The sequence below is a fragment of the Myotis lucifugus genome, unplaced genomic scaffold (assembly GCF_000147115.1).
Source record: "Myotis lucifugus unplaced genomic scaffold, Myoluc2.0 scaffold_334, whole genome shotgun sequence".
Classification (NCBI taxonomy): Eukaryota; Metazoa; Chordata; class Mammalia; order Chiroptera; family Vespertilionidae; genus Myotis; species Myotis lucifugus.
Window position 1 is genome coordinate 173695 of NW_005871382.1, and position 12652 is coordinate 186346.

At 38.3% G+C, this 12652-nt stretch overlaps 1 protein-coding gene across 2 annotated transcripts in view; it reads left to right on the plus strand.

The window, feature by feature from the left end:
- The window catches only part of STARD6 (StAR related lipid transfer domain containing 6), a 16606-nt gene extending 4183 nt beyond the window's left edge, over positions 1-12423 (plus strand). The window contains exons 4-7 of one of the 2 annotated variants that reach the window (XM_014466355.2): positions 291-417; positions 5184-5301; positions 8076-8169; positions 12037-12423. In XM_014466355.2, coding sequence (XP_014321841.1) covers positions 291-417; positions 5184-5301; positions 8076-8169; positions 12037-12235 — 538 coding nt within the window. In that variant the 3' untranslated portion in view covers positions 12236-12423. The remainder of the gene's footprint in view (positions 1-290; positions 418-5183; positions 5302-8075; positions 8170-12036) is intronic. The other variant, XR_002832182.1, reaches the window with a different exon arrangement.
- Positions 12424-12652: the final 229 nt, after the last annotated feature.

A 12652-nucleotide genomic window follows, 5' to 3' on the forward strand; every position in this document is an offset into this window, starting at 1 on the left:
GGACACATATGTAATACTTAATTAATTAAAAAAATTTTCAATTCTACAGAGACATATAACAAAAGTTTTGGAAAAATGACCCTGAAATAATTTATATTAATTATTATAATATATATTTAAATAAACCCCGCTACTTCTAATTGAATATAGTGTTTGAAATGCAGATATGACCCTCAAATTTTCTTTTCTGTTGATTGCTAAATTAGTGTGTGTTATCCTATGATAACATTATATTTTTCAACTTAGACTGAATTAAATTTTGAATTTTCTTTTATTTTTGTTAACTATAGATATCGTGCTGAAGGAATAATTTCAGAATCAACATCTAAACTAGCTGATTTCCTCTACAAGCCTGAAATTAGAATTAAATGGGACAAATCATTGAAAGTGTACAGTATGATACACAAGATTGATTCGGTAATTTGTTGTTTAATATTAAACTTTTCCTGTATTCATATATTTTTAGTTTTATATCTTAGTAATTTAAGTTTATTAAACCTATGTTAGGGAGACACTTCAATTTTATAGATTCACATTGAGTTGAAATCTTTATAAAAGCCTTAAAACTTCCTTCTTTATCACTCAAGAGTTTAATTGCAGTTAGCTTCTTTCTGTTTTAAATGCACACCACATTCTGAATCTGGTTAGCTCTCTTGTAGATGTGTGCCTTTGGTTATGAAGGGACAAACTCCTGGATTCTCCAACATTAGGTGGAGAAAAGATTAAACATGCCTTGGTAAAGGGAAGTCAGTATATTTACATTGGTCACTAGAGGCCTGGTGCACAAATTCGTGGGGATAAGGACAAATTCATGCACCAGTGGGGGGTCCCTCAGCCTGGCCTGCGGGATCAGGTTGAAACTGGCTGTCTGACATCCCTCGAGGGGTCCCGGATTGCGAGAGGGCACAGGCCAGGCCAAGGGACCCCACCGGTGTGCAATCGGGGCTGGGGAGAGATGTGGGAGGGCTCCAGGGCATGTCTGGTCCATCTTGCTCAGTCCTGATGGGCCAGACCCCAGCAGCAAGCTAACCTACTGGTTGGAGCGTCTGCTAACTAGTGGTCAGTGCACGTCATAGCAACTGGTCAACTGGTCAGCTGTCTGCCCCCTGGTGGTCAGTGCATGTCATAGTGAGCAGTAGAGCAGCCTTAGCATATTATGCTTTGATTGGTTGAATGGACGACCGGACACAGCATATTAGGCTTTTATTATATAGGACTAGAGGCCCAGTGCACAAAAATCTGTGTACTTGGTGGCTGGGGGGTCTCTCAGCCCAGCCTGCACCCTCTCACAGTCCAGGACCCCTCGGGGGATGTCCACCTGCTGGCTTAGGCCTGCTCCCCGGGGGGATCGGGCCTAAGCTGGCAGTCAGACATCCCTCTGGCAGCCCAGGAGCCATCCATCGGATATCCTTAGCGTTGCCAAGGAGGTAGGAGAGGCTCCCGCCACCCTGCTGTGCTCATAGCCATCAGCCCAGCTTGTGGCTGAGCGGAGCTCCCCCTGTGAGAGCGCACTGACCACCAGGGGGAAGCTCCTGCGTTGAGCATCTGCTCCCTGGTGGTCAATGCGCATCATAGCAACTGGTCGTTCTGCTGTTAGGGTCAATTTGCATATTACCCTTTTATTAGATAGGATAATAGCTTAGATAACAGGAACAATGCAGACACATACAGTAGGGACTTAAGAAGGAACAGCATGTAATTAAAGAGAAGGATAAAGTGTGAAATAACATATACATGGTTGTGGTTTTAGAAACAGTTTAAATACATTATCTCAGTTAAATGAAGATGAAGAGAGAGGAAAAACAATGAGGAAAGAAAATATAAATAATTGGTGTAGAAAGTGATCATAGAAGCAAGTAGGGCTTAGAAGAGGGGAGGAGAAAAGACCAGTATGAGCTGAGGGTAGATATATGCATATATGTCTAGTCTATGGACACAGACAATAGTGTGGTGAAGGCTTGGGGTGGAACGGGAGCTGAGTAGAGGTGATCAAAGTTGGGGGGAGCAGAAATGGGGGACATCTGTAATATTCTCAATAATAAAAATAAAGAAAAAAAGAAAATTCAGGAGAAGAAAAATATGATATAAATGAAAGTAATAATGAGATGTACAAAGAGGCAGAAACAAGAAGACAGAAGTGGGGTAAGGGATTCTGAACTTGGGAGCAGTTCACTAGATCTCTTATTAAGACTGCTACACTTTATGGTATGTAAATTACAGCTCAGTAAGATGTTTTTAAAAATTGAGTTGCACAATTTTGGCTAACAAAAACTTTATTAGAAAGAGGTGGCAAATGTGAATGTTAGCATACTTTTATGATTTTCACAAACAATTGCATTTATAAAACTCCACATCACTGGGTCTTTGGCTCTTTGAGTCTCCAAACTACATTCCACTTATCAAAAGAAACAAATGTCCCACAAATAAATCTGTCACCATTTTATCATTTATTTACAACTCTGTAGGTTAACTTTGCCTGCTTTTATTAAGCTGATTTTAAAGTCTGGGAGTTGCGGGGAGAAGCCCAGAAAGGTAAGTCAGGTAACAAACAACACACGTCCATGAACCTCTTGGGAACTGTACCTTTAGTTTGAGAAATATGTTCCAGCCCTGGTTTGGCTCAGTGGATAGAGTGTTGGCCTGCGGACTGAAGGGTCCCAGGTTCGGTTCTGGTCAAGGGCACGTGTCCGGGTTGCAGGTTTGATCCCAGTAAGGGGCATGCAGGAGGCAGCCAATCAATGATTCTCTCTCATCATTGATGTTTCTGTCTCTCTCTCCCTCTTCCTTCCTCTCTGAAAAAAAAAATATATGTATTTTTTAAAAAAGTAAATAATAAAAAAAAGAAAAATGTGGTCCATTGCAAATGAAAATCCAAACATTGGAATGTTTCATTCATGATTGTATTAGACTAATTACATAGTTCCATTAGCACTTCAGGTCTTTCTGCTGTTGCTGCAACTCAGCTGTAATAATGGAAAGAATACAAGACTTAGCACCAAAAAACTTGAAAATAGAGTCAGAGAAATTATGTGACTTGCTCAAGGTCAGCACAGCCAGTACATGATAGAACCAGGGTTTATACCTGATCTGATCCCAAATTCCTGGCCCTTTACAGTATACCACAATATCTCTGAATAGCTTTACCCTATAAAAGAATTATTTTACCTTCTCATGAATATTTATAGTGTTCCTCTTGAGGAGTGTGTTTTAGTTGACTCATTCATCCCATTGGTGAGCGCAGGATTCCTAGCCAAGGGTTATAGGGGTGGTAAAACATGATACCTGCCACTAGGCAAATGAGATCAGCAGTAGTTTATTAATAATTAATCACAGCCCAGAGGAGGACTGTTATTTTGTTAACATTTGTGAAGTGGAGCATAGGGTGCCGGATGGTGAGCCGTGTTTCAACAACAGCTCCTGAGAGAAATTGAAATTAGTCACAGGTCCTGGAGGAAGCACCCAGTGAAGCCTCAAGAGGCCACGCAGGGAGGGCAAGGCAGGTACAGGCAGCGACGGGCAGGGCCTGAGGCACATGTCTTTGTTAGGGTCTGTGGGTGGAGTGTGCGAGGGAATTCCCAGGCGAAGGTCTGATCAGTCAACTCAAACCAAAAAGAGCAGCGTTTTGGTAAGCTCCCTGGGGTGTTTTATCTAAGGGGTCACAGGAGGACGGAGGCCCTGCGAGGCTGGGGAGACTCTTGAACCCAGGACTATTGGGACAGTCATGTCAGAACTTGCATTTGCTTGTGAGTGTGGGCTGGTATCCTTGGCATGCACTTGTATGAGGGGGCTAGGGTCAGTTTAAGGCCCCTGCAGGCTGCTTGGCCAAACAAAATGGAGGCTGAGGCAATACCATGCAATAGCCTGGCTAACCTCTCAAGGATCCATCCTGCCAGGCCATGTGTCATGGGAGCTGTACCGGGGGACAGAGAATAACCAGGGAGGCAGGCTTTATAGTACCAAAAGGTTGAGATGACCCCGAATCCTGCAGGAGGATGCACTTGGCTGCTGGAATAATTCTCCAGGCTAGCAGACACTGTGCCTGATCCAGTCGATAAGGAGGGTTGTTTGGCTAAAGTCCGTATTTATGGGAACAGTCAGGAGAGAAACTTGCAGTTAGGCCAGTTAAGACCCTATTTTCACCAGATGTCAACACATAACATTGGTCACTTAATTTTAGGCCTTACACCATAGGTGCTAAATCAATATACTTTTCATAATACATTAGCTAGCCAATGTGGAATGGTTGTACTGGGAATCAGGGAATCTGGGTTCTAGTTCTGTACTTATCTCTAGTTATCTGTTAGGCTTTAATTTCTTCATTTAAAATGTCAAAGTGTAGATGATATAAAGATTACTTTTTTAAATTTTTTTATTTTTTTATTTTATTGTTTTATTGCTTAAAGTATTACAAAGAGTATTACATATGTCTCCTTTTTTTCCCCGCCCTTGACAATCCCCTGGCCTCCCCTACCCCCCAGTGTCTTATGTCCATTGGTTATGCTTATATGCATGCATACAAGTCCTTCGCTTGATCTCTTACCCCCCCTCTCCTGCCCCCCAACCCTCCCCGGCCTTCCCGCTGCAGTTTGACAATCTGTTTGAGGCAGCTCTGCCTCTGTATAAAGATTACTTTTGAATTTTATGCATTAATAATTATATAAATAGATATGATTTAATATTTCCTCTAATTCTGTAGGTTCCCTTTTCATTTTTTAAAATAGGTTTTTATTGATTTCAGAGAGGCAGGGAGAGGGCGAGAGAGAATCATTGGTCAGTTGCCTCCTGCATGCTCCTTACTAGGGATTGAGCCTGCAACCTGGGCATGTGTCCTGAACAGGAATCAAACTGTGATCTCCTGGTTCATTGGTTGACACTCAACCACTGAGCCACACTGACAAGGGCCCCTTTTCATTTTGTTGATGGTTTCCTTTGCTGTGCAGAAGCTTTTTAGTTTGATGTAGTCCCGCTTGTTTGTTTTTGCTTTCGTTGTCTTGTACTTATAATAATACCTAATTTCCTTTAACACAGAAAATGCAGGCTGATAGGGTGATAAGTTCTTAAAATTGCAAAGTCCTGCTTTTTCCAAGTAGAGGCCAATCTTTTACAGTGAAATTCTTTGGGGAGCAGTACAAAGAATAGATATTAACTAATTGTTGCAATCTTTATGGTTTGATTTGTTTCAGGACACATTCATATGTCATGCCATTACACAAAGTTTTGCCATGGGCTCAATTTCCCCCCGAGACTTTGTCGACGTAGTGCACAGCAAGTGGCATGAAGGGAATGTGTATGTGATCAGTTGTAAGTTGAAACATTTTGCCCACATTTTAGAATTACTATGAGTTATTAATAATTTTTCCCTTTAACTCACATTTTGGAAGAAATATATTTTCATTTATTTATTTTTTATTTACGTGGTGAGACTAATACATACATGTATAATGTAGACCAGCCTGCTGTTTTTACCCTACTCTGGAGGTGCCTTTTACATCATAGTCAATGGTGTGGCATCTCCTGGCCTTTTTGCAGCATATAACCACACCACTGAGTACAGGTAAATACCTGTAGGCTGAAACTACACAGCAAACATTTCAAAACCACTGAGAAACAAAAGTAATCTTTAGATATATCATTTTATATTTGAACTAGAGGCCCGATGCACGAAGATTTGTGTAAGAATGGGCCTGCCTTCCCCTGGCTGCTGTCACCGCCTTTGCTCTGGCAGGGGCCACCTTTCTGCTTTCGATCTGGCCCGGAGCTGCCTTTCCGCCTTCCCATGCTGCCCAGAGGCCTGGAGCGACTGGGGTAGTGCAGAAGGCCTGCATCCCGCCCCGCCCCCGGCCGCTCAGCACCCGTGTATGTGAATTAACCCGCCATTTTTGTTGGGTTAATTTTCATACTCCTGATTGGCTGGTGGGCGTCATGAAGATATGGTCAATTAGCATCTTTGTCTTTTATTAGTGTAGATTGCATAGAATGAGCTTATCCAATAACTGACAAAACTCCTATTTTTACTAGGTGGGTCTTTACACAATGTGCTTATGTTTCTTTTAGAAGGTAGGGGTTTTGATGTATCCTTAGCCTCCCAAAATATGTCACCCAGTAAAACCCCAGCATGTGACCATTTCTTAATGTGTATATTCACTTGAAACATTACCAGTTCATACCATGAAGATCTTTGGAGCCAGACAACTCCAGATAAGTCATGATGAAGGATCTTGGGCAGGACAGCGGTCTAGAGCCCTGTTTCTCTCCACAACTCAATTTAATCTGACCACTACTATCTGAATAGCTTTCTGTACTGTAAGCTACCTGGAGATAGGGACAGTTAAATGTTAATAACTACTTCCCAACAAGGTTTCTGATACGTCCGTGGTAGTAAGTTTCAGAGTCCAGAGCTGTGCTAATAGCACTCACACACACTTAGCTCAGGTGCAACATGCCGCTAAGGACTGATGTTCACCCTTTCAGATAGCTGTCATTTAGTTACCTCATTGTTAAAACGAGGGCAGATGAAAATCTATTCACTGTCTACAATGCAAAATGGTGTCTGAGTCATAGATCTGCTATTTTCTGTGTTTTGAAAGCAGACCATTTCTATCTCATTTTTAAGGGTATAAAAAAGGTCTGAAATCAAGATCAACAAATGGTTGTAACGAGTCATTCAGTGATCAGTACTGAATTTGCTTTAAGCAATTTCTTTGAATTAATTATCAATGAATACGAGTAGTTTCCTTCTTCACCTTTCTTTTGCTGTTGTTCACTTTACTATGCTTTGAGTTAAATATTTTGCATGCTTTATCGAACCAGTACGGAAACTGAAGTTCAGAGGAAACAAGTTAGATAGCAATAAGCTGCTGAGCCAGAATTAAAACACAAGTCTTTCTAATTTTCCAAAATCAGTACTAACTACCAACCCAATATCCCTCACAAAAGACCCATATCTGTTCGTGGAATAAAACAAATTTTCTTTTACGAACAAGCATAATCTCCATATTTTAAACAGGGAAAATATGTTAATATCACTTCTGGAAGTATCATCATGCCAACAGAATAGGCTCTGTTAAGGTGATGAAACAAGTAATAAAAATGGAAAATTCATTCAACCACACTTGTTTCCTAAGCTAGACCAAAGCTAATGCTTAACATTGTACTTCCCACAGAATTGATAGCTTATGTTAAAATCATATGGGAAAATCCATCTTCTCTGACAAGAGCAGGATTCAGTTGCACAGAATACATATGTTTAAAAAATATTTTTTGAAAGAGTACATATAATTATCATAAACAATCATTATCAAATTACCACCCTTCTGTATTCATATTCAATATAATTATACTGCATAATTCCTAAAACAACTCTACTGATTTTTTAAAACATATATTTTTATTGATTTCAGAGAGGAAGGAAGAGAAAGAGAATCATTTATGAGAGAGAATCATTGATTGGCTGTCTCCTGCACGCACCCTAACTGGGGAATCAAGCCTGCCACCTGGGCATGTGCCCTGATTGGGAATCGAACTGTGACCTTCTGGTTCATAGGTTGATGCTCAACCACTGAGCCACACCAGTCGGGCAAACTTGTGATTTTTAATTATAATTTGAATTTAGAGATTTTGCAGAAAAGGACATTTAAACTATCTTCTTTGACATGCCAAATAAATACATCCAATATTTTATTTAAAAATGATTTAACAAAAAATCTATAAATCCATTCTCCTAATAGCCTTTTTCTTTGTGACTTCTTTTGCTTCAAATCTCAGAAAGTAATAAAATGATACTTTGAACAGTTCTTCCTGAATGTAAAAGGTAACAATAGCATCTTTAGAAATACTAGCATGAAAATGTTTGAGAGGACAATCGTGCTCAAACTGGTATTTTCTCAGTTTTGGCCTATGCACACATTCATACGTACAAACATACAACCCATGTATAAAACCAATGTCAGTGCTGATAATACCTAAGATAAATTAAAAGCTGTGTTATATGTATATATTTTAAAACACGCTACTTGAAATAGAATTTTTTACCTTTGTGGAAGAGGTTTCATTTTATTTCTTTTTAAATCACTTAGCTAAAAGTGTGGATTTTCCAGGATATCCTCCATCTTCACATTACATCCGTGGTTATAACCATGCTTGTGGCTTTGTCTGTTCACCTCTGAAAGAGTAAGTATCATTTGCATTTCTTTATTGTAACAGTTTTTAAGTTCAATTTGTGATTTAGTTAAAGGATCCCTAACTCATTAGTAGAATATGTACCAGCACATTCTGTTGGGGAAAAATGGCCCCTAATAGAATGTGATCTTTAAAATAATTGTTATAAGTATTTTCACATGAAGTATAATCAGAAAAGATAATTCACTATAAAGTATGATTTGAGGTTTCTGAGACAAGTCACACATACACAAAGTTTTTCCCCTCCGGGGTTAACATTAACCTGATGTTTTATATTTCTTCATAGAGTCAGTTCTGTGAATTACTAAGGGATATTTGTGAATTGAAAATAAATTCCCTAGAATTATAATGCAGTTACATTTATCAGCAATGAATGCTTTATCTTGAACACATTCTTTCTAATAGACTGCCTACTAAGAACAGATTCCTTCAAAATGAGACTCTGGTAGGTAAATTCAGATAAGAGTTGGAAATCAGAAATGAGTCATTGCCTACAGATGGCCAGCCTAGCGATAATAAAAATGGTAACATAAAATACCATTCTGTAAGTTCATGTACATTAACTTAGTGTATATCATTTCACAAAATCCTTAAGTTTTAATTTTTGCTAAATGATTTTATATTAAGTAAAAAATATTGGTACATAAAGATAAATGTAAAAACTTTATATTGGTCCAATATAAACTTCAATATGAGAAAAATATTTATGTGAAATGAAGTAAAAATAAAATTACATTTTAGACCTGTATTCCTTATGAATATTATACTAGTAAATATTGACTACATAAAAATTTGTTATAATGCCCTTATAAATGTATTTTATAGAATACAAATTCCATAACATTACATTATCAATTTAAAAACATATACAACCTTTAAATCAGATTTTTACATCATTCCTTTTCTCCTTGAACCCATATTTTTACTCTTTTTCTCTCACATAACTTTATCCTAGTAAAATATACTTTGTGCTTTGAATTCTTTTATTAATCATTCTATCATAGTTCTCTGCAAAAATGAGTATTTAATTTTCAAAATTAATTTTATTTTCTGTGACTATAAGTATCTAAATATTAAAAATATAAGTGTGGGGGAATAAGGACACATATGTAATACCTTAATAAAGAAATTTAAAAATTGAAAAAATAAAAATATAAGTGTGTGTGGGATTAAATTATTATTACATATTTATCAAAGCAGATAACATATTACCAAATATGTTACCTGGTATATAATTATTAAAACTGTTATTGGAAACACATTTTTTTATTACTAGCCAAACTTAGATAGCACTTACTATGTGCTGGGAACTATTATAAACAATTTACATATATTGATTGATTTGGCCCTCACATTAACTTCACGAAGTAGGTAGTGTTACTGTCTCCATTTTTAAAAAAATATATTTTATTGATTTTTTACAGAGAGGAAGGGAGAGAGATAGAGAGTTAGAAACATCGATGAGAGAGAAACATCAATCAGCCGCCTCCTGCACATCTCCCACTGGGGATGTGCCCGCAACCCAGGTACATGCCCTTGACCGAAATCGAACCCGGGACCCCTCAGTCCGCAGGCCGACGCTCTATCCACTGAGCGAAACTGGTTTCGGCGCTGTCTCCATTTTACAGAAGATAAAATGGAAGCTCGGAGAGATTAGGTAACTTTTCAAGGTTCCACATGGGTAATAGCAAAGCTCAGCTTTAACCAACGAAGACTGTTCCAGAGTCTGTGCTTCTACCAACCACACTCGTTTCCCTGTGGATCAGTATTACTGGTCCTAATAAAATGAGGCAACGCTTATTATCAAGTCCACTTCTACTTTGCGTTTTATAAATATAAGCACTGAGAAATTTTGTTCACATAAATATGTGGGTTAAAATGGAAAGAGTATAAGTCTAACACTGCCCTTCAATCCCTTGAACTTCATCTGAGCTATGTACCATAAATTATAGTAACCTATAATCAAAAACTTCTTCATGACCTATCAACAGACAACTAAATTAGATCCTTAAGTTTTATTTAAGCAAAGAATTGACAACATGACTGGGTAAGGATTTTCACCCAGTCATTAGCCATTCCCTTTCTTTTTTCTTTTTTTTTTTTTTTAAATATATTTTATTGATTTTTTACAGAGAGGAAGGGAGAGAGATAGAAAGTTAGAAACATCGATGAGAGAGAAACATCGACCAGCTGCCTCCTGCACATGTCCCACTGGGGATGTGCCCGCAACCCAGGTACATGCCCTTGACCGGAATCGAACCCGGGACCTTTCAGTCCGCAGGCCGACGCTCTATCCACTGAGCCAAACCGGTTTCGGCAGCCATTCCCTTTCTTAACTCACTTCCAATAGATGAAAGTTTCCCTTTGTCATCTCAAAGGTGTTTGCGTGCCAGGGTAAAGCATCACTGTACCTTCTTTTCTGTTTTCTTTCCTTCCTTCCATAGCTATGTATCCTATCATAATAACTATGGAGAGACTTCATTGTGAATAAGACAAGCCTATAAATTCAATAGATAAGTCATTCCTATTAGGGGTTGGGGGTGACAGGTATACCTTCATTTTGAAAAGCAAGAGAAGTGTGATGTGAAGAGGCTGGTGGGAAAGGAAAAGCCCACATCTCCATCAGAGACATATTCTCAGATCAGTTTAAGGAAAAGATACATGTGGTAGTTAGAGTTTTGAAAAGGTAGTCCCTTAGCTCTAGCTAGTTTGGCTCAGTGGATAGAGCGTCAGCCTGCAGACCAAAGGGTCCCAGGTTCGATTCTGGTCAACGGCACTTACCTTGGTTGCAGGCTCCTTCCCTGGCCCGGGCCCTGGCTCATGCAGGAGGCAACCAATCAATGTGCTTCTCTCACACTGATGTCTCTCTCTGTCTTTCCCTCTCTCTTCCACGCTCTCTAAAAGTCAATGGAAAAATATCCTCGGGTAAGGATTTAAAAATATAATAAAATTTTTTTAAAAAAATGTATTCCCTTAAATATTATTCATCTTCTTGTACTCCTTGGAAGTGCCTTGACAGGGAATGAGGCTTCACATAGCCCAGTTTAAAGATCACTGGGTCAGAATATTAAAAAAACTAGTCTCTTGGAGGGCAATTTGGAAATAACACTAAAATGTTAAATGTACAAAACCTTTGACTTAGAAATTCAGTGTAAGTATTTATAGAAGTGCAAACAGATATATTACAAAGATGTTTATTGCAGCTTTATCGCCGCAAAAAGTGAGATAACCCAAAAGGTAGTCAATAAAGAACTGGTTAAGTAGAGTATGAAACACTGTATGCAGTCATGAAAAACAATCAAGATGATCCATATGTATTGATACAGAAAAATGTGCATGATATCCTGCTATGAGGAAAATAAAATCAGTTGCAGAAAAATAAACATATCTCATTTTTATATAAACAAAAATGTATATGTGTGTATATGTAGGGTACATCTGTGTACATATGTGTGCTGTCTTTGTATACATTTAGACAACCATCCAAAAAGATACAGTCAAAACTATAAATAGTGATTTTCTCTGAGGAACAGGATGAAGGGAACAATTATGACAGTTCTGTATTTAAATTTTCAAAAGCACACATTACTTTTGTAATTTAAAAGTCAATGTGACAAAAAGGAAAGCTGACTAAAACTGAAGATGGGAAGACTGTAAGTCGGACTAGTTACTGTTTTCATGTAAAATGTGTATGAGTGTGAGAATCACTGTACCTTTCCTTTTTTCTCTCCTTCCTTCCATACGTATGTGTCCTATCATAATCACTATGGAGGACTCCACTGAGAATAAGACAAGCCTGTAAATTCAATAGATAAATCTAAAGATTATTTATGTTTTTAATTCTTCCTTTGTTTACAGTAATCCAGCGCATTCCAAAGTAGTGATGTTTGTCCAGACAGAAATGAGGGGGAAATTGTCCCCATCAATAATTGAAGCAACTATGCCTTCCAACTTAGTGAACCTCATCCTCAGTGTAAGAGATGGAATAAAGACACACAAAGCTCCATCAGAACGTGGACGTCATCATAGTTCCCAATCGCTCCCTAAGAAGAAATGAGGCTGTTTATAATGAGGCCATATAAAATCATTTGTAGCAGTTACTGCAGTTTATTTCTAAGTCGATATGCATAATTACTGTTAAACTATTCTAGACAGTATTCTTGTACAAATTACTGAAGGTACATTGTGGAAATGAGAACTCATAGTTATACAAGAGAACAGTCTTAAATATAGTTTTGAATCGCATATAAGACTGATGTTCAATAACAAGTGTTTTTTGTTTTATTTTTTTAAATTATATTTTTATTGATTTCAGAGAGGAAGGGGAGAGGGAGAGATAGAAACATCAATGATGAGAGAAACATGGATTGGCTGCCTCCTGCACGCCCCCTACTGGGGACTGAGGCCACAACTCGGGCATGTGCCTTGACAGGGAATCAAACCATGGCCTCCTGTTTCATAGGTTGATGCTCAA